Source organism: Saccostrea echinata, unplaced genomic scaffold, assembly GCF_033153115.1.
Source record: "Saccostrea echinata isolate AGI-Se365-2 ecotype Australia unplaced genomic scaffold, CSIRO_AGI_Sech_v1 ptg000009l, whole genome shotgun sequence".
Classification (NCBI taxonomy): Eukaryota; Metazoa; Mollusca; class Bivalvia; order Ostreida; family Ostreidae; genus Saccostrea; species Saccostrea echinata.
In genome coordinates this window covers 3,051,282-3,079,027 of record NW_026889758.1, presented here as the reverse complement: position 1 = coordinate 3,079,027, position 27,746 = coordinate 3,051,282, and the positions used below count along the sequence as shown (strand labels likewise).

The 27,746-nt window shown below is 35.2% G+C and overlaps 1 protein-coding gene across 1 annotated transcript; it reads left to right on the top strand.

Moving 5' to 3' along the window:
• Positions 1–27,746, top strand: LOC133183172 (uncharacterized). Its single transcript, XM_061318123.1, has 3 exons — positions 1–430; positions 15,481–15,718; positions 27,410–27,746. Exons 1-3 carry the CDS (start codon positions 270–272, stop codon positions 27,605–27,607), a joined length of 597 nt encoding a protein of 198 aa, XP_061174107.1. The 5' UTR covers positions 1–269; the 3' UTR covers positions 27,608–27,746.

The window sequence follows — 27,746 nt, the reverse complement described above, 5'->3', positions numbered from 1 at the left end:
TGGGTTTTAAAAATCGAAATTTCACCCATAACAAATTAACTGTTAAAGAAACAGTTATGCAAGATGTCTCTATACATAATTGATAGTACCATCGGAAATGTTTAAAAACACAGTTGTTCAGGTATTGAACATTCATCATTCCTATTCGTGGAGTGTTGACTTTTTCACGATTCTCGGAGCTGATTTTGTGTGGTTTCTGGGTACGATTCTCAGAGCTGACTTTGTGTGGTTCTTGGTGTCTTGTTTATCCTACTGGGTTATGGGAGAGGATGGGGTGCGGGACATCCATAGATGGACAATCTCCGTCATCTGAAAACACCCCCGCTCTCTGCCGGCCGGACCTGACCCCACGGCAGCAGGAGCTGGTCCTATACAGCTGGGATCTCATTCAAAAGGACATGCTGGTCACTGGTCTAGAAATATACGCCAAGTAAGTTTTTGCAGTTTGTGTAACAACAAAATAAAAAGAGTTACTGTATGTTTCAGCCCTAGGAAGCACCATTTCAGTGAAAGGTAGGGGAGGGGGTATGTTTCAGCCCTTGGAAGCAACATTTCAATGGAGAGGGAGGGGCACGACCTAACAAAAATTCTTGACCCAAAAAAAAAAATGAGAAAAAGGTCACCAGACTTTTATTTATTTTATCTTTTTTATTTTTACTTTTTTCTATTTATTTACTATTTCTTTTGAGGTGGCACAACCGTAAATTAGTTTTGTTTCCATTGTATAAAGCAAAATTATAGATGGGGTTTTGTTTTATATTGTAAAGTATATACCGGCAAAATTATTGGTACCCTTCTCCCACCCCTGTCCTTTGGGTTTGAGTTTGCCTACTTGAATATATTTCCCTTACGACACCTCTTTACACTCTTAGGTATCTGAAAACACTCTTATAAATTATTATTTATATCGAAGTACTTGCAGATAAGAGATATTAATGATTAATTATTTAATAATTAATTGTTTCATGTAATAGAACATATATGTACTGAACTGAAAGGTACTTATAAAGGTTGTAGGAAGGTCAGACGACGCGTTCCTCAATAATATAGAATTTTCCCCAAAAATTTGTCATTGAAGAACTGCTACTTTGACAAGTTTCCTCACAAAAAATTGAGGTACCTTACCAGGCATTTGTGCAAGATACCAGAGGGTGGCGTTTACTATATAATCCTATTTGAAATCATTTGAATTGTCAATATCATATTTTTTGTTGTATTTATTTTCTAAGACATTTTGAAAACAGTTTAGAATTCACAAGATAATGTTAAATATTATGAATATTTCTTTTTTACAAGGAGAAACAAGAAGATGTTTGAGAAACGTGTCGTCAGACCTTTAAAAAAGATATCGAAATGGGGATTAGAATCAGGCCCGGGGATCGTAAAACATCTGAAGTCTTAGTCAAAATCTTTATATTGTTTTGAAATGTTGTAGAAGACAAACAGAGAAAAACAAATATATGTGTCGATATAATATAATATAGTCACCAGAGTGCTGTTTTCTGCAATACTGAGTCTGAAAATTAATAAACATTTTACAGGTGATTGAACATTTGACTTTTAAAAGTCTAAGTCTGTTTCATGATCCCGGGGCCAGGTCATTGAAGAATGTTTTTCAACATTGAGAGGAGGGAAAAAAATCAAATGCATACTTAAATGACGTGTGGACCGATTGTTAAGAGACATAGATCAGTATCATTGGCAGGTCGTTAGTCAGATATCCAAATACATAATACTACTGTATGTATGCTTCTTCTATATAAAAAAAGCGTATTGACTTTGACAGGCTGTTCTTAAGCTTACAAAAAGCAAAAAAAAAAAAAAAAAAAAAGGTTTATATTCACATATATGACTTCAAAATTTCCTCACATAGAGCCCAAATTATAGTTTTTAATATAATTTTTCTTTTTATCGTTGTTCAACAAAACGTCTCATAAATTCCCTAAAACAGTTTATAAGGAACGAAATTTCCCTGGAGTCAAGACCTTGAGTCAATTCAATGTATTTAAAAAGCAGAAGAAAACGTCAATTATCCATTAAATATTGAATTTTATTGGTTTATTTTTGTTTGAGACCTAGTGGTAATAATTCTGTCCGGTTATTTGATTGTTTTTAATCTATACATTAGTGCCACCTACACTATTTCACATGTATAGATGCTTTTTTCCCTTCATTTCCTTTATGTATCACAGCCTCTTTTATACGGACCGCAGGGCAAAATTAAAAAAAAAATGTACGTAGAATTGAATTTTATTTGCCATATTATGTAAAATAACCTTATTATTTGAATGCAGTGATGTTTTGAGTATTTGATGGTACAAGCAGACCATTAATGAACATTGGTATACATAGAATAGACCTTCCGTATATTGTTTTTATGGTATTCAATATTAGCATTAACAATTCATCATTGCCTTTAAAACACTGTGACCGCGCTGAAAGCCACACACAATATAAGTCTAAATCAGTTACATGTGAATTATTAATGCTTCTTTATGTACGGGCTGTCCCAATCTATATTAGTTATTGCTAAGGGGTGTGAATCGTCGAAGGTTATTTTTCTTGGTAAATGGTTAGAAATATAATTAGATCGGTAACCAAAACAGAGACCCCAGAGGAAACAATACCAAAGAGAAATGTGGGGGAAAAGAAATTTTAAAAACAGATCGACAGAAATCATTTAACCATACCAAACAAAGAACCTTGTGTAAATTCTGCTCAAAATTTTGCAAAAATGTGCATGAATGAGGACATTAAGACACTTGTATCCATTCCTAACTTTTGATCGGGGTGGGGGTGGGGGAATATTAAGCATAAGTCTGTCCCTATCACTCTTTGCCCACGACTTTGTGTAAACATTCCGAGTGCATTTCATTTGGGCGGATTTTTGAAATGTCATGACAAATGTTTCTTTCATTTGGGCGGAATTTCTCTTATTTCGTTTGGTCAGATTTTAATACAAGTTTCATTTCGGCGAAATATATAATAAACTATGAAAGTATTTTCTTACATGTGTGAGCGTATGGATACCCCCACTAGAGAGAACTTTCGAGCCTTATATGGTATAACTATACAGAAGTTTGACAAATAATGGAAGTTGTGGGATACAAAATATTCTACCAAAACTGATATTTGAAATCGAATACAAAATTTAGAACATACGAATACAAAATTTAGAACATGACAACTTTGTCATGTTTTAAATTTTGTATTTACTCCCACCCGGTAAATTCAAAATTTAGAACATGACAATCCTCCAAAATGAAAAGTTTTGAACATTCCATATACCCCACTTTACCCTAAATCACACTTTGTCTTGAATCCAGGATGTCATGGCAGTGCGTACGTACTTGCTCCCATAGAAATTTTCAAAAATCCATCTTTAATTTTGTATAAATTCCCTTGACCTCGATGAATTATTCAATACAGAATGGTCTATTGATAAAACCATGATGACTTAAGGGAACCGTTTTTTAAAGTTCACTTACGGATTCTAAATATATATAAATTTAAATGCAGTGAAGAGAAGAGTCTGATAAGATTGATGAATAATTAAATGTTGGAAAAGGATATTAACAGTGTTAGAAGAACAATAGCTCAGGGGAAATGAGATGGCGTTTTTGTATTATGATCGATAAGTATCTTTTTAACATTGAATTCGAAGTCATTAATAAACATAGAAGTTTAGTTCTGGGTCTTAAGATTAACCTCATATTTACATGTATAAACCTAAAACTCCTTCCCCAAAAAGCAAACCAATCGTTAAGTAGACACGTTCATTTCTAGAACTTCTAGTTAAATGACTTTTATTTGAATGTAATTTGATAAACACTTACTCAAAATTTTACTTTGTAATAACAACAAATTCCTCTGACTGACTTCTCGCTGTTTATAATGATCATGTTTCGAAATAATCAGGTTATTAAGGAGAATGTTACTGATACATGTGATAGTTTGGACAATTTTATTACAATTTTACTCATAGTTTGAACCATTTCGCCAATAGTTTGGATTTTGGAGTGGTACTATCAAACAACGTCATACGCCTAACCTATTTGATCATAGAAAATGGTGTATGCACTGACTAAACTTTCCAACCCTGGGAAATGTATAAAGTACGTTATTGTTTGAAAGGCCACCGTAACACGAGAAAATGTCTACGCCTCCTGACAATTCAAGCTATCGATGAAAAATTAATATCTCTGTATATGTCCACACAATCCTGGGAGAGCATACATGTATTTGACACGAATAAAATTCAAAGTTAGTACATTCATCATGTACACAGAGACCAAAATTTGGTGCCATTGAAAAGTAAGCATTCCCTGTCGACCGGTCACACCCGCTGTGTGCTCCTCGTCATGATCGGGTAAACGGGAAAATGCGTAAAATTCTGTGAAAAAAGTGTCATAAAAATTTGTATGAAAGACGTCAGTCAACATCTGACTTAACGACGGATTATATATACAAACAAGGTCATTGTTTGCGAAATGTTGAGGTTAAAAGAGATTACTGATATCCTTGTATCATCAACTTATTTGTCAATTGAGACGCCACCACTTGCCGGTGGAGGGCGGCTAATTTAGACCTGCACTCGGCACTTAGATATCTTTTTCGTGCGAGCACTTACTGCGACACGGGACCTCGGTTTATACGGTCTCATCCGAAGGACCGGTCTCCACGTCCCGCAGTGAGATTCGAACCCGCGAAGTAAGGATCATCTCCCTACTCCGCGACTCTAGAGCAAACGCTCTAACCACTGCGCCACGCGGGCGACCAGGTGATAATCGTATATTGCTACGTAATAAGGGAAGTTGACGATAGAAATGTTGAAGTCATCACGTTTATCATAAAGTTTAGTTGTCAGTTTGTCATCAATATCTTAAATCATCCAAATCTACAAATGTGTCACACTGTGGTGTCTTTTATTTCGAGTTCAATTGGATATATAAGATCAACGTAGGAATGAAACTATTAATTGATAAAACGTCACCATTATATCTAAAGTTTAATTGAAGGTCACGACAAGACACTTCTTCTTTTCATGTATATAGATGTTTTTGACTTAATTCTGCTTCATAAGAAAACAAAATAGGTCTGCTAATAGCGGGGCATAGTATTAATATCCATGGGTATTCCAACAGTCTTCATCTCCAAAAACAACATAGATTTTGTAAATGAGAAACTCAAGCTTCTTTTTAATATCAACCTCCGGCTACTTGTGTCTAGAATCAAAATGTTTTTTAACAAAATAAGTTTGCAGATGACCAATGATAAAGTATGCAAAATTTTCGAGTTACATTTTTATTGTAGAAACAGTTGTTGATGTCAAATGTCGGATCTTTTATTTATCGTGAGGAATGGTTGTTTAAAGATTAGTGTTGAAAAGTCGTACATTTTGGTTCTATTGATTTCGGTAAAAAATTGTGATTTCAAATTTTCTCAAAGTTCCTTGGAGTTTTTAAGTATCCACATCTGATTAACACCACTTCTCGAATATGTTGTTAGCACCTCATCATAATGAAGAAACAACAGAAAATAGTATAAAAAAAACCTAAACTGTCTACGGATTTTTTTTTTCGATTATGACAAGGAGCACACGGCTGGTGTGACCGGTCGGCACGGGATGCTCACTCCTCCATGGCACCTGATCCCACGTCTAAATTTTGAGGTCCGTGTTTGCTCTGCTCCAAATTTGTATCGTTTCATTGGACTTTCGAGATTGAATTCTGTTCGTTATCTTCATATTTCATTCAATGAAATAAGCACTGCGTGTAATGCAAAAGTATCTCATCCTGAAAATGAAGAAACTGCATTATTATAATGTATAAATACGAGTTTGAAAAAAAGTTTTTTCAAATAATGAAAATAACAAGCATATAACGAAAGCATATAACAAAAAAAAATCACCATTTAAGATAGAATCACTTACCAAAAAAAACCCACAGAATACTATCATATGCAAACGCACCTCATCCTAATAAAACAACATAACATATGTAAAATGTGAAGATAACGAACAGTGAAAAAATTCCAGTATACAGTACACAAAGTAAACAGTGCAAAAACACGGACCCCTGGAAACTCCAGAGGTGGAATCAGGTGCCTAGGAGGAGTAAACATCCCCCCTGTTGACATGCCACACTTGCCATGAGCCCCATGCATTGATCAGGGATACGGAGTACTCCATAGTCAAATTTAGTATAAAAGCAATGACCTAACAAATGATATCAAACATGTCAGAGAAAATACGACCCAATGATAGGTTGTATTTACAAATAGGGTTAATATAACGACCGTAGAATATGCGACAAGCTGACTTAAAACGGCATATAATATAAAATCATCTATTTAAGAAAAAACCAACAGCATATAGTGAAAAACCACCATAATGAAACCACAACATAAAATATAAAAAAAAAAACACATCATAATGAAATAACCACAGCAAATAATGCAAAACCACCTTATTGTAATGAAAAACCCACAACATATAATGCAAAACCAGCTCATCATAATGAAACTATAACATAATGCAAAACCACCTCATCATACCGAAACCACCTCATCATACTGAAACCACCTCATCATATAATGCAAAATCACATCATCATAATGAAACTATAACATATAATGCAAAACCACCTCATCATACTGAAACCACCTCATCATATAATGCAAAATCACATCATCATAATGAAACTACAACATATAATGCAAAACCACCTCATCATACTGAAACCACCTCATCATATAATGCAAAATCACATCATCATAATGAAACTACAACATATAATGCAAAACCACCTCATCATACTGAAACCACCTCATCATATAATGCAAAATCACATCATCATAATGAAACTACAACATATAATGCAAAACCACCTCATCATAAGGAAACTACAACATATAATGCAAAACCACCTCAACATAATGAAGACTGTCACATAAGGCAGCTGTGGCGTTCCATAAGACAGAATTTGAATAACACAGTTACTTGTGGACTGCAGGAACCTCCTCCTCCCCCCCCCCCCCAATTCAACCCCAATGTTTGTTGGACATTTTTTTTCTCAAATCATATTTATTACATTTACACGTACCATAGGAAAAAATCGTGAAAACCCCCATAATCATCGTTCCACACAAAAATACCCAACTATACATTATAAGAGATCTCTCTTGTAATGTATAGTGAGGCATTTTTTGTGTGGAACGATTATTTTGGGGTTTTCACGATTTTTTCCTATGGTACACATAATGAATAAGTGCAGTAAATATAATTTGTGAAAAATGTCCAACAAGCCCCGGGTTGAATATTGGGGGGGGGGGTTGTTTCCTGTCCGAAGGACCTATGTGTTATAACGGACTATTTCAACAAGTAAGACAGGTGAATTGATCCCCAGGACCAAAAGTATTATTCTGAATCCGTCAAACTTAATGTTGGTGAGGAGGCTAGCATGATGATGCACTACTCCAACTATTCGATTAATAAACACAGAAAGTGGCCTGAATAACAAAAATGGAACATTTCATTTAAAAATCCGTGTGTATTCCCTCTTGTTTAATCTTGATTTTTTTAAGTATCAGAATGACAATATGAAATATAACAAACAGTGACCAAAAATCTTAAAATTCTATAAGTAAACAAATCGAGAATAGGGTAAAAAAAAACACGGACCCCTGCAAACACCAGTGCATAGGAGGAAAAAACATCCCCCGTATTCCGGTCACACCCGTCGTGACCCTTTCTGTATTGATCCGATAAAGGGATTAGTAAAATTTACAAAGGCCTTACATTTGGTATCAAACATTTCAGTCAAAATTCAACGGGAACCAACTTATGAAACAACAAAAACAACTTCACCTAGCACGCCACTTCCAGAATATTCAAGCTTAGATATTTCTGGACATTTATCAATTTATCTTGTAACTCTGTGATCTGTTCGTTTGTTATAACGCCGATTGTAATCGCTAAAAATCACGATTTGTATCATCTAGCACGCAATAACACCATTGTCTGACGGAAGATGTGAGGCACGCACAACTCAGATCCCAGGACTTATCCTGTAAACAGAGCTTATAAAACACCTTGTCTATTGCTTCCTGAGGACCTGCTAACGGGTTCTAATTTTTAACATTGTGATGTGAAACAAGCAATCGTTATTGTACAATGTGTCCGAATTTAAACATTCATCTCTTTTGAAGCAATAGAGATCAACAATACAGCAATCATTGTATTATAAAGTTAAAATCTCTTCTTTTTAAGAACCACAATTTCACATCAGTACCGAAGCATCTACATGTATACTTTGTGTTACATATACACGGTTGTTTACAAATGACATTTGTTGAGACAGTGTAGGCTATTTCAACGGATAAAGTTTGTTCGGATATTTTACACTCATATTAAGACGCCACCACTTGTCGGTGGAGGGCTGTACTCTGCACTTACGGCAGTGATCGATCTCTTTCGTACCATGGAGAACCTAATTGTGGAATCCGGATTATTCACTATGTAGTTCACTATCACATCAGTGCACCATCGAGGTTTAGGTCGATAGTGCGATGACGCGATAATGCAATGACGATAAAGCGATGGTGCTCTCCACGTCCCGTATGTGTGATTCAAACCCGCGACGAAGGATCATCCCCTTACTCCGCGACTCTAGAGCAAACGCTCTAACCACTGCGCCACGCAGGCGACTCAGTGGATAAAGGGTTACAGGACTTAACAATTTAGTTTTTTTTTTTTTGAAAGATGCTGAATCACATTAACAAAACAGCTAAAACAAACCGAAAACAGGCTAATTCAGAGAATTTGTGTCCCCCACTTAAGGAAAAAAAGAGCATGCGCGGATCTAGAGGGGGTGGGTGGGGGGTCCGGACACCCTTGAATTTGCAGAGTTATTAAATGTATATACTGAAGCAAATATAAATAACACCCCCACCCCGAAAACATAAACCTCTTTCAAGAAATAAGTTTTTTACGTTTGGGAAAATGGAGTTTATTTGTTTTGTTTTGTTATTATTATAATTTTTAGGTTACTTGAGTCACTCTGGGGACCTATTGCTATCCGTTTTATAGTCCGTCGTCGTCCGTCGTGCGACGTGCATCGGTCATAAACTTTTGAACATTTTCAGCTTATTCTCTTGAACCGCTGAACCAATTTCAACCATTTTTGGCATATAGCATCAATGGGTGAAGGGAAACAAAAATTGTGAATTTCATGATCCCTGCCCCCACCCTCCGGGGGGGGGGGGACTAAGGAGTGGGGCTAAAACCATCAAAATTAGTGGCTATCTTTAAAAATCTTCTTCTTTTCTCCTGGACATCAAGCAGTCAAATTGTTGACATGATTATAACATAATAAGCATTGAACCCTCTACCAAAATTGTGAAATTTATGGCCCCAGGGTCAGGAGTTCTGGTGTTAGGGTGGGGGCTATATTGATCATATAGTGAAATTGCATTATTTATTTGAAAATCTTTTTCTCTGTTCCTGGGTATTAAACAAACTTATTACATAAATTGTAGTTATGATGCGAAATTGTGAATTTCCTCTCCCTGGATCTGGGGTTAGGGCGAAACTCACGGAAATTACGACCTTGACCTTTGACCTATTGACCTCATAGGTCATAGGGAGTTGCTATGTAAAATTTCATTGCAGAAGCTCAAAGGCTTCTCGAGATATCGCGCGGAAACGAAAGTGTTACAGACAGACAGAAATACAAACAGACGGACGGACGGACAAACAGACAGACAGACCCAAATTAATATTCCCCACTTTCAGTGAAAGCGGGAGACAACAAGTGTTCCTTTTAAAGAAAATGATCATTGAGTGTTTTTGTTTGTTTGTTTGTTGTTTAAAGTCCCTCTCGGGAATTTTTCACTCATATGGAGACGCCACCACTTGCAGGTGGAGAGCTGCAGATTTTGACCCATACTCGGCACTCAGGGCCATTGAGCAGTGAGGGATCTTTTTGTGCCAGCATCCACTGCGACACGGGTCCTCAGTTTATACGGTCTCATCTAAGGGACCGGTCTCTACGTCCCACAGTGGGAATCGAACCTGCGACGTAAGGATCAACTCCTTACTCCGCGACTCTAGAGCAGACGCTCTAATCACATAGGCGACGATCATAGAGTGTGTCATCTCAATAAATATAGATGCTTATTCCTATTAAAACATTCAAGCTAAGAAATTGCATTCAATATACAGAACAGCTAATAACCGTATGTGTGCTTCCATTTCAGAAATGATAAAAAATCATGTGCAAATAGAGAAAATGTGTTTTTACACCATGTAGCTGTATAAATATTTTCATGAAATATGGAGATAACGAACAGTATTCAAGGTCAAGAGTCCATTGAAACAATACAAATCGGAAGCAGAGCAAACACGGACCTCTAAAACATCATGCAGAGATGGGATCAAGTGCCATGGAGGAGTAAGCATCCCCTGCCGACAGGTCACACCCGCCGTGTGTCATGATCGGGAAAACAGAAAAATTCATAGACAATTCAATGTGTACATAATGCCCTAGCTGCAACAATGTAGCCCTCTTCGATTTTTTTTGGGGGGGGGGAGGGCTACAACTCCTTAGGATCTCCGTAATGGTGCAAGTGCGGGAGTGATTCACTACCGCACAGATTTCGGCTCGAATTATCAGTAAGTGGGTATTTTATTAACATATCTTACCCGAACTCATAAAATGTAGTTATGCAAGACATGAATTGATCCAAAAATATACAGAACAATCCGTATATCGGTTATTTTTCGTGTATGTCAAATCACAACTTGAATTTATCCGCCATGTTTTACTGACCTTGATTGGTTTTATTTTGGGACAACCAATGAAAAATCGGGATCTAGGGGAGCGGATCATTTAGGATTTCCCTTATTTTAAGCATAAATATCACTGTTTATGAAAAAAATATCACATGGGATGCTTTTATTTATCGATGTTTAGTGATATCATACAACACATTTATCAACACCGACATTTACTTTATCAAGTGCTTCTAAAATTCAAGCGCAAGTCTCTGTACATCACGCGAGAACTGTCATGTCTACTGAAGAGTACGACTGGTAAACACGCAGATTTATTTTACTTGGTTTTCGCTTATAAAGGGCTATGATGTTGATAGTGAATAAAAATTCCGTCTTATTGGAAGTAAGTTGAATGCAAAAACAATTTATTTTGCCTGCAGTCGCCCGTATCTAAAAAATATATTTGCACCATTACGGAGATGCAGTGGAATTGTAGCCCTCTCCTGAAAATATCAGATTAAAAAAATAGGAGAGGGCTACATTATTGCAGCTAATAATGCCCTAACAATTTGTATGAAAAACGTCAGTCAGCATTCGACTTAATTATAGATTGTATTTGCTGACAAGGACATTGTATCGACCATAGAACTTACGAAATGATAACCTTAAACGAGACTGCTGATATTCTTGTTTCATCAACTTGTTTGTCAATAACTTACCTCGTTTTAGAAATTGTTCATACGTAGAGCATGCTCTGGCGTATCGAATCAACTGCGAGATATAAACCCCGTTTGCAGGTGATAAGGGTATATTGCTGCATAAGTAAAGGAAGTTGACGATTGAAAAGTTAAAGTCATCACGTTTATCATAAAGCATCGTTGTTAGATTACCATTAACGTCTTTTTCTAATAAAATATCCAAATATGAAACAGATTTGTCAGACTCTGTGGTAACTTTTATCTCAAGCTCACCGGGATATATCGTGTCGACATAAGTATGGAAATAACCATTATTAATTGACAATACGTCGTCGATATATCTAAATGACGAGTTGAAGCCACAGCAAGTGTTTTCTTCTTCTTATATATAAGATTTTGAACAAATTCTGCTTCATATGAATACAAAAATAGGTCTGCTAATAACGGGACGCTATTGGTACCCATGGGAATTCCAGTAGATTGTTAGAAGACCTGGGGCCCGTTTCACAAAACTATCTTATGACTAAGATCTGTCTTTAGACCGAAAATTATCTTAAGATTGCACCATAGCCGTTTCACAAAACTGTCATATCTTATGATAATCTTAAGATCTATCTTAATCTTAAGACAACTAGATACCTGTCTTAAGTCTAAAGTGAAACTGGTGACAGTATATTTTTTGGCTAAAAACCGAAGGATATTTAAAGAAAACGGTTTTTAGAGATAGAACAACCCTTTGGACTATATCAGGCCAGTCGGAACAGTGACACCCCCCCCCCCCCAATAATTTGCCAATAAATATACGATAAAAAAAACCTAAAATGTACCTACTTTCTGTTTGTGCCACTTTATTCATTTCAAGACATTTTTCTTTGGTTGTGCCCCCCTCCCAACTGAAATTGCACCCCCCCCCCCAAAAAATGCTTCTTACGGCCATGTATATATGTACATGTATGTAAGATCCAGGCTCCGGGGCCATAAAACTTAGATGAGCTCACTTTTGATCTCAGTCTCACTTTTCTACTATTAATTCCTTTGGTAAAAGTGAGACTGAGATCAAAAGTGAGCTCGTCTAAGTTTTATGGCCCCGGAGCCAGATATCATATGTAACTTTATTCAAAATTGTTTAATTTGAATTTAATACCCCGCAAGAATATCACAATTTCTATGACCAAGCATTGCTTATTTATGCAATTTTAAAAATGGCTAAAGTAATTCGAGATACATGTAGCTAGATTATTTATTGATAGGCTAAGTAAATATATTTTGAATAAATAAAAATACGAAATATATGCATTTTTATGGATTGGATAAGTCCCGCCCATGAAAGTAAAAAAAAAATCGAACTTCTGTGTAGCTACCCTGCAGTTTTAGACGTTTAACTTTAATTTATTTTGTTACATTGTGGTGATTTTTTTTTTTAGAAATTTGAAAGTAAACATTTCTTTCAGTCTTACAAAATTAGATGAAACTCAAATAGTTCTAATTCTTGCGGTATCCTTCATTAATCCACCGGAATGTGTATGAAAATTCAATATAATTACTGCTGTAACATTTGATCCTGCATGTACATGCTTTCTTAATAGTATTGAAACTGTAAAATTTTGATTAGAAATTGTTCTTTCGTTTCTCTTTTTCGTCTGTTAGCATTGCTATTTTGTTGCAGTAGTTACAGCGTTTCAGAGACACTTTCATCGAATTTTATGAACGAACTTTGAACACGATTTGGTGTTTCAAAAGGATTCATTGCTAAAATCATTCATTATTTGCAAAGGTTCAGATACCCTAGTAGCTTTAATTAAAAGCAGTATCACATACATTTCGTCAGCAACTACTATTTTCTGAGCAAAAAGACATTTAAGCAAAATTTATTCAATAATTTTTTGTGATGAAATTAATTCAAATTTAGTTTTTTATGAACCCCCCTCCCAACACACACACACAAATTACATTGAAGTTGGTGCCATAAAATGTTTTTTCCGATGGTATATCTGCAAAAGAAATTATATAATACACACTATTATTTCAATATTTCAAAGAAAATTAAAGAAAGACAACTAAACTTCGTGCAAACATATTATAAAAAAAAGTCCCTGTGATATTAAAGAATGGAATTTGTATTAAGACTTGTCTTAAGAATTCCTGTATTTAAGATAGTTTTGTGAAACAGCAGTGACAAATCTTATGATTGTCATAAGTCAGATCTTAAGATTATCGTAGATCTATCTTAGGACAAATCTTACAACAGTTTTGTGAAACCCGGCCCTGGTCTCCAAGACCACATAGATATTGTCAATCAGAAACTCGAGCATCTTTTTAATTTCAACTTCAGAGTACTTGTGTGTACAATCAGAATGTTTATTAACAAAGTAATTTTGCAATTGACCAATGACAATGCAAGTATATTTACGAGTTCCATCTTTATTGAAAAAGCAGCTGTCAACGATGTCAGAAAGTCTGGACTTTAATTTATCGTGGGGAATAGTTGTATATAAAGTTGAAAAGTCGTAAGATTTTATGTTGTTGATTTTGTTAAAATTTTGTGATTTCAAATGTTCTAAAAGTTCCTTGGAATTTTTAAGTATCCACATCTGATTTACACCACTTCTCGAATATATTGTTGCACAGTACTCCTGAAGTTTCTCCTTCAGTGCTTTTAATATTTTAGCGAGGAGTAAAAAAAGAGGCTTGGTTGAACATTTACTGGAATCCGATATGTATCTCTGTTTGTAAGGATTTTTATGACGTTTAGGAATCCAATATAGATATTGTAATTCAAATGCATTTTGGTTGTTTGGAATATTAAAAAAATATTCAAAACTGACATATGATTTTGAAGAATTTCCTCCTTAGAAAGGGAGCTATGGGTATAAGTTGGTCCACTTGTAGAATTAAATCCCAGTTCCTCTAAAATACAATTTATATAATGAGCCTTACAAAGACAATGTTGTTACCTGCTTTCAGTAGGGACCAGTACTTACTGATCGTGTAATCTATCTAATTCTTTTTTTCACTTCTGAATTATTGAATACAGAAGGATAGCTTGTTTTCATACTGCCCCTCAATCGTTTGATGCGAGATATATTGGAATCGATATGCAAGTAAATTGTATATATAATAATTTATTGAGTTTTTCAGTTACGTAAGTTGTGAAAATCTGCACGCGTAATTTTCAAAGTATTGCAACATATATAAAGTAGGCAGACACTTGCTTTGTTGTCAGTAAATAATCGGTCAACGGACACACGTGGAGTGGACTGCCACGGAATATAAAAAAGTCATAGCTTCAGGTTTAAATAGTTTTGGAAATTAACTTGCTTGTCGATACATATTAGTACAACTTGATCGTCAGTTAACACTCTCTATAAAGTTAAAGTACAGACAAAATACAGTCAAAATGAGAATAACGGTCACTCAAGAAAACTTAAGTTTAAGGTCTTTTTTTTTATTATTTTATTTTTGTTAATATGCTATATAAATAGTTTTTATTACTTTTTTTTAAAATTAGTTTTGCTTTCAATTTGAATTTCAATTCAATGCAATTCTGTTATTTTTTTTAACACAATACGCAAAACACATGCTTCTTTATAGAGTTATCTGCCTAGTCTTCCCCAGCATTAATCAAGGACAGTAATTATATCACTTAATAATTTACTAAAATATTTTTCTTTTTACAACTCAACCAGATTTTTATTGTATTTTTTGAAAATAAAAACACATGATTAAACTATTTCTTTTAAATCATACAGGGAAGATTAAAAAAAATTACAGAAGCTGAATTTAAAACATGAAAAGAACATATTTGGGTAGGGGTGTTTATAATTATGTCAATCTCCTTTTGTGTTCGTACAGACACCATAATGCGCTATGAACTTCCTTCTGGCAAAATCTTTAGAAAGAACATGTATAATATGTGATCATTATTGTACTTGTTTGTTCTTTGTTTTGTTTTTTTTTTTGTTTTGTTTTTTTTTTCTTGCAAAACATATGTTAATTCTTTTTTTCCAGTTTTCTGAAGAATTTAGAGTCGGAGATTCTTCTCCTTTTTCCAAAAATAATTCAAACGGACGAAAACAATGAAAAACTGACAGTGCACGAAGAAAACCTTCAGCATCACGTGATGATCGTCATGAAAGGGATTGGAAAGGTGGTAGATAACCTTGACAACCCTACACTAATCCAAAGCTTCCTTAGTTACGTCGGCCAAAGACACGTGCAGAGTAACGTTAAGCCCCACATGCTAGAGGTACGTTAATGAAAAATTGAACCCGAGTCTATTTTTTTCAGTTGGTGAAGGTTTAAATACTCATTTTTATCAGTTTGCCCACAGTATGTTTTTCAGAAAAAAGGAGATTTAAAAAAAATGTGATGCATCTTTTCAATATATGACAATTGAAATTTAGCACCATCCAGAGGCCTGAACCATGGGTTGGGGGAGGGGAGGCATGTATTTCATAATTTTGAAACAATGCAAATTGATAATCATGCGAAGAAAGAACAATGGACTAAGGAACCATAATTGTTATAATTTTGGTAGAGAGTATTTATCATAATAATAATGCAAACAATTTGTTCGCTAAATGTCCATGAGTGCAAAAGACATTTTTAAAATTCAAATATGTAGAAAACGAACAGTAATCAAGCTCAAGAGTCTATAGAAAAAATACAAATCAAGAGCAGAGCAAACACGGACCTCTAAAAACATCAGAGGTGGGAGAAAGAATCCCCTGCCGACCGGTCACACACGCCATTTGCTTCTTGTCACAACTGGGAAAACTGAAAAATCCTTAGATTATTCAATACGTAAAATTCGACTAAATGATAGATTGTATTTGCTGACAAGGTCATTGTATCGACCATAGAACTTGCAAAATGTTGACTTTAAACGAAACAGTTGATACTCTTGTTTCATCAAACTGTTTGTCAATACCTTGCCTCGTTTTAGAAAATTAATTGTTCGTACGTAGAGCATACTCTTGCACATCGAATCAGTTGCAAGGCCGTAACTTCCATTGAGGCAAGTGAGGCAAATGCCTCACTAAAATTTTAGAGTTTTCATAAAAGTAAAAAAGTTTTTCTTTGAGCTTGAATTAATTATGTTTGTCTTCTTACTAAATTATTACTTTCAACTTTTGTTTCAATTTCTGTAAATCGATTATAATTTAGAACGCATGTAAAGATGTCAAAACGTGAAAACTTTCAAAGGTTGTCTTTAATTTACTAAAATTCAGGGGCCAGTTTTACCAAAGAACTTACTACAATGACCAAAAACTTTAGTGGATTGTAAAATTTATCAAAGAATAATGATTCAGTTAAAATTACTAGCATAAAAATATCTTTATAAATTCTTGTCAAAAGATGTTACAACCATTTTAAAATTAATGTAAGCTAGAAAGTTATTTGCAAAATTTCATTTTGGTCTTATTAGTCGTAGGAACTCCTCTTCTCCCCCCTCCCCCCCCCCCCCCGAATCCCCATCAGGACACTTCCCTGGACCCGCTTGGGATTCCAATGACCCCAAGTTCCCTTTTCTCACTAAAAATTTGAGCCTAATTTCGACCTTGAGTTGGGAGACATAAACCCCTATATATAAGGGTATATTGCTACTTAAGTAAGGGAAGTTGACGATAGAAAGTTGAAGTAATTACGTTTATCAATTATTATACAGTTTTGTCAGTAGGTTACTATTAACGTCTTTTTCTAGTAAAATATCGAAATATGAAACAGATGTGTCAGACTCTGTGATATCATTTATTTCAAGTTCACCTGAATATACTGAGTCGACATATGAATGGAAGTAACTACTGTAATTGATAATACGTCATCGATACATCTAAATGTCGAGTTGAAAGGCACATCAAGTGTTTTCTTCTTCTCATGTACAAGTCTTCGAATAAATTCTGTTTCATATGAAGACAACAAGAGACCCAAGGGCCTTAACAGTCACCTGAGTATAATACAACAATTTAGAGGATGCATAGAGTATTAAACGAACTGAAAGATGAAGCTTTGTTGTCCCAAAGCAAGAAAAATAGGGTGATCAGGATCAATAAAATAATTAGTCTAGCATTCATTAACAGTTCATAAATTAGGTTCTAATCTGTTCCCCATTTATCACTATCACCATACAGTATGTTAACAAACTATCAGTGCTTCTGTACTATCTTAATTCCTTGTTGAAATCTCTTACATTGGCCTCTCTTGGTCTTTGATGAACATTTAATAAGACAAGTTATTTTTGTCTCATTTTTATTTATCTATATTACTTACAATTCTACTTGATCATTAAAACTATGAAAGTACTTTTTGTATTTTACAATAAAAATTCTTACGTAATTCTCTTATTCTATGAACCTTTCAAGTACATTACTTACAGTGATTTATTATCAAAACTAAATAGCAAAGGGGAATAACTCCTCTCAGTAGATTACAAATTAATAGAGCCCTGGCCAGGACCAGAACACTTGACCATATGGTCCAGATGTTCAAAAAATCTGGTAAAAATACCCTTCCTTATTAAAACTTTTACTCTTTTTGCCTCTGATATACCCAGGTGCAGAGAAGATTTTTAAAGAAATAATGCATTTTTACTACAGATTCACTATATTATCAATAGAGCCCCCCCCCCTCCCCTTCCCCATCGAGAAACACCAGAGCCTCTCACCCTGGGACCAGAAGTTTGTTCATCATAAGTAATCACTTTGTTTATCTGCTTAACACTAAGGAGCAGACAGGATTATTTAATAGAATTAATGCATTTTCACTATATTATCAAGAGCTCCACCCTTACACCAGCATATCTGAGCCAGGGGTCATGCAATTCACTACTCTGGAAGAAGCACTCTTGCTCATCATAACTATACACCTAGCTTCTTTGCTTTTTAACCAGAAGCAGAAAAGAATATTTTTACAGAAATTTTGCTTTTTCACTATATAATCAATAGAGCCCCCCCCCCCCTTTTCACCAGAATTCTTCACCCTGGGGCCATGAAATTCACAATTTTGGAAGAGGCATCCTTGCGTATCATAACAATGTACTTAGTTTGTTTAAATAATGCCCAGGGGCAGAGAAGATTTTACAAAGAAATAATTCGCCTTCACTATAGGATCTATATAGCCCTACCCTAGCACCAGAACCCCTGTCCCTGGGGCCATGAATTTCACAATTTTGGAAGAGGCATCCTTGCTTATCATAACAATGTACTTAGTTTGTTTAAATAATACCAAGGGGCAGAGAAGAAAATTTTTAAAGCATTAATACATTTTCACTATGTAATAAAAAGAGCCCCACCCTAACACCAGAACCCCTAATCCAGAGGCCCTGAAATTCACAATTTTGGAAGAGGCATCCTTGCGTATCATAACAATGTACTTAGTTTGATTAAATAATTCCCAGGGGCAGAGAAGAAGATTTTCAAAGAAATAATTCACCTTCACTATAGGATCTATATAGCCCCGCCATAGCACCAGAACCCCTGACCCTGGGTCTATGAATTTCACAATTTTGGTAGAGTCATTCTTGCTTGTCATAGCTATATATTTAATTTGTTTCAATAATATCTAGGAGTAGAGAAGAAGATTTTCAAAGAAATAATGCACTTTCATTATATGTTTTATATAGCCCTGCCCTAGCACCAGAACCCCTGACCCTGGGTCTATGAATTTCACAAATTTGGTAGAGTCACTCTTGCTTGTCATAACTATATATTTAATTTGTTTCAATAATATCCAGGAGTAGAGAAGAAGATTTTCAAAGAAATAATGCACTTTCACTATATGTTTTATATAGCCCTGCCCTAGCACCAGAACCCCTGACCCTGGGTCTATGAATTCCACAATTTGGTAGAGTCACTCTTGCTTATCATAACTATGTATTTAATTTGTTTAAATAATACCCAGGAGTAGAGAAGAGGATTTTCAAACAAAAAAAAAGCACTTTCTCTATATGTTTTATATAGCCCCGCCCTAGCACCAGAACCCCTGACCCTGGGGCTATGATTTTCACAATTTTGGTAGAGTTACTCTTGCTTATCATAACTATGTATTTAATTTGTTTAATTAATACCCAGGAAGAGAGAAGAAGATTTTCAAAGAAATATGCACTTTCACTATACGAGGGTTCAAAAAGTTCGTGGACTACCGTCATAACTTTTATACTGAACGTCATATTATATCCAATTTTGGAAGAAATATTTCAATAGTAAATTCAAATGATGTGTATTAATTTTTTTTTTAAATATCGTGGTTTATTTCAAACTTATTTAGACTTTAAAAATGCGAAAATCGGATCACGGAGCAGGTCAGAATTTTGTAATTTACAATGAAGACATTAAATAATATCTGAAGTCATAACTTCTGTAAAATGACATAAAAACGGAAAAAATTCTACAGTTTCAAATTAAGTATTGTTTCATCGTTTCTGATTCCAAATTATGACCTAATATTTTGCTTCGTTGGAAAGAAATCAGTTTCAGAAGATAGGTAGTGCTCATTGAAAAAGGCAAAAAGAGATGACGTCGTAGAACGTCACGGAGCAGCAGTTAACCATACAATTTTGTGTTGTACTCTGGAAAACTCCAGAAAAAAAACTGAAAATGTCAGAGGAAGTAGGAAATATGTCAAAAGCGAGCCATGATTTGTGTGTACATGGTACAAGCGGTATTTGAATGATAGACTACTCTGCTTAGACGATGATGATCTGTGAGAAAACGGATTATCTGTAAAAAATCTTATCAAAAACATTGAAAAGTTAGTAACGTCATGCTAAGAATTTGGTGGTTTACAGATGCTGATCTTGTGAAAGCAGACTTATGCAGTGAAAAATATATAACATTGACAAACAAAATAATGCTACTGGAACAATCGTTAGCAAAATAGATTTCAAGTGATAGAGAAACGTTCTAACGAGTGCATTGGTATTGGGCAATACTGTGTGAAATGTATAGGGATTGTATTTTTGAGAACATCATATCGGTATGTTTTTGACGTGACATTGTTGTTTAGTTTGTTCCGTGGTTACAAAACGTGTTGATTTTAAAATTAAATAACATAAACTCTATTAAATCACATGGAATGAAACTTCACACTTAAACAAAATACACCCCCCTGACCCTGGTGCTATGAATTCCACAATTTTGGTAGGGTCACTCTTGCTTGTCATAAAAATGTATTTAATTTGTTTCAATAATAACCAGGAGTAGAGAAGAAGATTTTCAAAGAAATAATGCACTTTCACTATATGATCTATATAGCCCCGCCCTAGCACCAGAACCCCTGACCCTGGGGCCAGGAATTTCACAATTTTGGTAGAGGGCTCAATGCTTATTACAATCATGCCAACAGTTTGATTGCTTGATGTCCAGGAGTAAAGAAGAAGATTTTTAAAGATTGGATTAATTTTGGTGGTTTTAACCCCACCTCTCAGGCCCCAGGGGGGCAGGAACCATGAAATTCACAAATTTTGTTCCCCTTCACACATAAATGCCATATGCTAAAATTGGCTGAATTTGGTCCAGCGGTTTCAGAGAAGAAGCTGAAAATGTTCAAATGTTAACACACGACGGTCGATGGACGACGCACGACGACGGACGAAAACAGATAGCAATAGGTCACCTGAGTGACTCAGGTGACCTAAAAATAGGTCTGCTAATAACGGGGCGCAATTGTACCCATGGGAATTTCTGCAGATTGTTGGAGAACCTTATCTCCAAAAAACACATAGATGTTGTCAATCAGAAACTCGAGCATCTTTTTAATATCTTTTTAATATCACTCTCAGAGTACTTGTGTGTACAATCAGAATGTTTTTTAACAAAATAGTTTTGTAAATGACCAATGACAAATTAGTAAGTAAATTTAGGAATTCCATTTTTATTGAAAAAGCACCTGTCTATGATGTCAAAAAGCCTGGTTCCTCATCTGATTTACACCACTTCTCGAATATATTGTTGTACAGTACTCCTTAAGTTTCTCCTTCACTTTTGTTAATATTATAGTGAGGAGTGAAGAAAGAGGCTTGGCAGAGCATATAATGTATTTAAAATGTTCGATAAACTTAGCCTAAACGCTGGACTCAGGGTTGATGAATTTTACAATTTTACTTGCCAAAATACTGGACCCAGAGTCGATGAATTTTACAATTTTAGCTCTTGGTATATTGCTTTCTTTACTAGTAATCATGTCCGAAAATTGCCTGCAAGATGTCCATGAGTAAAGGAATTTCAAGGTTTATTTTTTTATATGACCAACTTAGCCCCAATCTGGGGTCTGAATCATATGCAAGGGGGCATAAATTTAATAATCAATGCAGACAAGTTTTTATTAATACAACGAAAACAGTCTGCATGCTAAATGTCCATGGGTAGAGTAGATTTTCAATGATGTACGTAATGTATTATTTTTTTTTATGTATGACCAATTAAAAATGTGCCATGAATTTTACAATTTTGGCAAAAGCAAATACCGAAGTTTGTTTGCTAGATTTCCATAAGTAAAGGAGTTTTTATGATATAATGCATTTTCAACAAATAACTAGCTTAGCCCCACCTGATGATTCAGGTGACAAATAAATTGGTATATCAAAATATTATGGTATAATAAATATCACCTTAATCAAAGTACTGATAAATCCCAGTACCTTTGTTTTATCTTAAAATTTTGTCCAAGCCTTTTTCTATAAGCACTAGACTTACAGGATTTTTGACATGTAGATGTATCGTCTGAAGATATGTAGTAACCAATACCAGTTTTTCCTTGACCATACTGAGATTTTTTTTTTACAAGAAACAGGCATTCGCAAGGTTATATTATTTCCTTTCAACTTGGAGATATTCCTGTCACCAAGAAAATAACATTACTTGTAAGAGCTATCATTTGACCTCAACATGTAGGAGCTATCATTTGACCTCTACATGTAGGTACTATCATTTGACCTCTACATGTAGGAGCTATCATTTGACCTCTTCATGTAGGAACTATCATTTGACATCTACATGTAAGAGCTATCATTGACCTCTATATATAAGAGCTATCATTTGACATCTACATGTAGGATCTATCATTGACCTCTACATGTAGGAGCTATCATTGACCTCTACATGTAGCAGCTGTCATTTGACCTCTACATGTAGGAGCTATCATTGACCTCTATATGTAGGAGCTATCATTGACATCTATATGTAGGAGCTATCATTGACTTCTACATGTAGGAGCTATCATTGACTTCTACATGTAGGAGTTATCATTGACCTCTACATGTAGGAGCTATCATTGACCTCTACATGTAGAAGCTATCATTGACTTCTACATGTAAGAACTATCATTTTACCTCAACATATACTTTAAAATTCCAAGGAACTTTTGGAAAATTTGAAATCACAAGGTTTTACCAAAATCAACAGCTTAAAAGCTTACGGCTTTTCAACTTTATACAAAACCATTCCCCACGATAAATTAAAGTCCAGGCTTTTTGATATCATTGACAGCTGCTTTTTCAATAAAAATGGAACTCGTAAATTTACTTACCTTGTCATTGGTTATTTGCAAAATTTCTAAAATGAGGTAAGTTATTGACAAACAAGTTGATGAAACAAGAATATCAACATTCTCGTTTAAAGTCATCATTTTGCAAGTTCTATGGTCGATACAATGACCTTGTCAGCAAATACAATCTATCATTAAGTCAAATGCTGACTGACATTTTTCATACAAATTGTTAGACCATTATTTACTTACTGAATTGTCGACGGATTTTCCCGATCATGACAAGGAGCAAACGGCGGGTGTGACCGGTCGGCAGGGGATGTTCACTCCTCCATGGCACCTGATCCCACCTCTGATGTTTTGGAGGTCCATGTTTGCTCTGCTCCTATTTTGTATTGTTTAATGGACTTTTGAGCTTGAATACTGTTCGTTATCTCCATATATTTCATGTAGGAGCTATGAATTGACCTGTACATGTAGGAGCTATCATTTGACTTCTATATATAGGAACCATCATTTGACCTGTACATGTAGGAGCTATCATTTGACCTGTACATGTAGGAGCTATCATTGACCTCTACATGACTTTGACCTTAAAAAGAATCCGAAGGAAAGACATACTTACGTCTTTCTTCATTTTAACAGCATTTCTAGTTATGATATCCTTATCTATTGACCGCTGACACCCCATCCCCAAAAAATATCATGACGAATAAACTCTCCTTTCTGTGACATCAAAATTATCAATTCAAACATTCATTGAACTTCCTGATTTTTACACGATTATTCTGGCATCTTTTAAAACATTAAAGAGTTAATGTTTTTTGTTTACCTGACAACTGCGAGAGATTAGGAAATCCCTAAAGAAAGTAAATGTGAGAAATATAATTATTCATTATTTATGAATGATTCCTTTGGGGTTAAGTATGACGTCCAAGATACGCCCTGAAAGACAAAGGTGTTTCCTGGTGAACGAATCGTGTAATAATTAAGAATATACCTGGTGAAATCGTCTTACTAAAAAAAAATTTCGGTATATACGCTCGTACTTTCCCAAAAGAAACATTAATGTTTACGTCGTCAGTTGATATTTCATTAAGAAATCCGTTGAAGCCCTTCCTCATTTAACCTCACACGAACTAATTTTAAAATATTCATCATCACTGTTTTTTTTTCCAGTTTTCTGACACAATCGATAGGCTGTTTTTCTTACAGGTAACTGATGCCATTTCAAATCTTATCTCACTATAAATATAAATGAAGTTTTGAAGGTTGCTCAGAACCTTTCAAAGAATTATTATTTCAAAGAGTTAAGAAATTTATATAAAAATTAAAAATATATGTACTATTTATATGTTAAACTCGCATTTCAGTTTTTTTTTTGTTTTGTTTTTTTTTTTGGTGAAATATTTATAAATTTTAAAAAGTAACAATTTCCTTTTACCGTGTTGGCAAGGATAGAGAGGTTGGTGTGTTGTCATGACGACTTCGTCACAGTATATTGATTTATCAATTTAATTAAGGTAAACCATAAAATAATAATATTATTAGTTACATAGTCTTGTAGTGAACGGGTACGGTATGATAGTTGCTTAGTAATTTTTATACCTGGTGAGGCGAAGCCAATTTACTCACAAGGTAACGAATATACCCCACCGATGACATATATTCAGGTATCAATGGTTTGTAAAATTAATCCACAGTAGTTGTTTTTTTTTTCTCTCGTTGGTATCAGAGACTTTCCTCTATACTAATAGTACCCGGTCACTACAAGACTATTAACGAATTTAACTTCCCCCCCCCCTCCCCCGGCATCGTCTGAAGCCACGGTCCAGAGTCTGCATATAGGTTTCTCCTACCTGTGGCCGCCTTATTCACATAAATTTTAAATAACCGTAATCTTGAAATTATTACTCCTCTATTGTGTGACTCGTGTTAAACCAATGAAAATAGTTTTTTCCATCGCAATTGAAATCAACAATTAACAAGAAATATCACGTAAACGGCCATTGGGTATTAAAAGGTCGCGTTAGAGTTCATATTCCGCCTATGCTTTACTCGAATTGGTCAATAATTAGATGAGCTAGAAATAGTGGAATTCATGACTCCCCCTCCGACTTCAGACTCAGGGATGTGGTTAAGTGGTCATATATTGTAAATGCATTATAAACCTTGTATAATCTTTCATGGACATCTGTTGGCATGATTATAATGAGTACTCAACCTTTTACCAAGATTGTGATATTCAAGGACTTGGTGTCCATGGGTTAGGTCTTAAGGTGGGACTGAAGTACTCTGAAGTTGATATTAAAAAGATGCTCGAGTTTCTGATTGACATTATCTTTGTGGTTTTTGAAGATCAGGTCTTCCAACAATTTGTCAGAATTCCCATGAGTACCAATTACGCCCTGTTATTAGCAGACCTTTTTTTGTATTCATGAGAAGCAGAATTTATTCAAAGTATTATACATGAGAAGAAGAAAACACTTGGTAGCCTTCATCTCGACTTTTAGATATATCGACGACGTATTATCAATTAAGAATAGTTATTTCCATTCATATGTCGACGCGATATATCCCAGTGAGTTTGAAATATAAGATACCACAGAGTCTGACACATTTGTTTCATATTTGGATATTTTACTAGAAAAAGACATTAATGGTATACTTACAACAAAGCTTTATGATAAACGTGATGACTTCAACTTTTCAATCGTAAACTTCCCTTACTTAGGTAGCAATATACCCTTATCACCTTTATACGGGGTTTTTATCTCTCAGTTGATACGATACGCAAGAGCATGCTCTACGTAGGAGCAATTTCTAAAACGAGGTAAGTTATTTAAAAACAAGTTGATGAAACAAGAATATCAACATTCTCGTCTAAAGTTCTATTGACGATACAATGACCTTGTCAGCAAATAATCATTAAGTCAAATGCTGACAGACGTTTTTCATACAAATTGTTAGACCATTGTTTACTTACTGAATTGTCTACGGATTTTTCCGTTATTTCCCGATCATAAGGAGCAAACGGCGGGTGTGACGGGTCGGCAGAGGATGCTCATGGCATCTGATCCCACCTCTTATATGTTAGAAGTCCGAGTTTGGTCTGCTCCTGATTTGTATTGTTTGAATGGACTTTTGAGCTTGAATACTGTTCGTTATCTCCATATATTTCATTTATCATACATTGAAAATACATCTTTGCATAAAAAAATCTTCCTAAAACATATTGGTATTTTGGAGGCAAACTGTCTGCAGGATTGGCCCATGGTTCAGGCTCCAAGATGGGGCTAACTTGGTCATATACACATTGAAAATCTCCCCTGCTCCTAGGCATTAATTAGTAGGTAAGCTTTTGCATGATTAAAAATAACACTTAAGCCTCTGCCAAAGTTATAAAATCCATTTCTCCTGGTTCCAGGCCCCGGCTTGGGGCTAAGTTGTTCATAAATAGAAAAAATTATTACAGATTTTATAATCTCCACATACTGGCATTTAGCAGTCAAAATGTTATAAAGATAACAAGCATTCTGAGAGTATTGCATTAGCAATACTAGTCCCCTACCGGCAAGTGTAATCTGGTTCCCGTTAAGAATTGAAAATGCCAAAATTCCGTCAAAAATTAATAAAGCGGGACGAAATGCAAACTTGATCTATAACTAATCAAGGTAAAGCTACATACCAAAAATCAGCTCAATATCTACAAGCGTTTAGAAGAAAATTGCGGAAAACCCTTAAAAATTGAAAAGGCCGTAATTCCGTCAAAAATCAATGAAGCGGAACGAAATGCAAACTTGATCTGTAACTCATCAAGATACACTCACTTACCAAAAATCAGCTCAATATCTGCAAGCGTTTAGGAAAAAAGTGCGGAAAACCAAGTGGGACAGACTGACAGACAGACAGAGGGACAGACAGACAGACGGACAGACAGACGGACGGACAGACTCAGAGGAAACCTATAATCCCCTCCGGTTTCACCGGTAGGGGACTAATAAACACTTGGCCTTCTACAAAAGTTTTAAAAATCCCTGCCTCCTCTGGTCTGTGATTATGCTGCAGGGTGGGACTAAGTTGGTCATGTATTGAGAATATTTTCCCTTTCTTCTTCACTACGTCTTTACTCATGGTTATGTAGCAAAGTGCACGATTACAGTGAAATTGATCGTTAGTCCAGTGTTTAAGTCCCACTTTAATTTACTTCGCCTAACAATATTTCCAAATATTCTGCCTGTTTATCTAAACCCTTCAACCAGGGGACAAGTTTTAGCAACTTTGGAACGTAAGTGGCATAGACTTGTGTGAACTTAAACTTCAAAATTTTGTCCCTTACTCACTTTCGAAAATGCTCTGCTAAAAAATCGTTTCAGTAGTTTAGTGGGAAAAAAAACTAGCTTAAGAGACCTAAAAATGATACATGTTGTTAATAAACTAAATATGTGTTTTTCAGAGGCTTTGGTCGTCTATTGATGACAGCTTTCGGACCGTATTACAGGATGTTTATACCCCGGATGTTCGGACCGCATGGAAATGTGTTGTGGACTTTATGATCGAGAAAATCGCAGAATCGATGGAAGAAGCTGAAAAGAAGCAGGACTTCCGGTTAGCGAATGACAGAAATTCCAGCTTTGCTCACTTGGCAGATTAGGTCCAATCCAGATTTTAATCCTTGCCGCACAATTTATCAAGCACCCTGTGATTTAATACAGTAGACTTATAAGTAATGATTCAGAATTCTTCACATGCTGGCGTTATTGGAAACACGAGTTTTATAAATGGTTTTGATG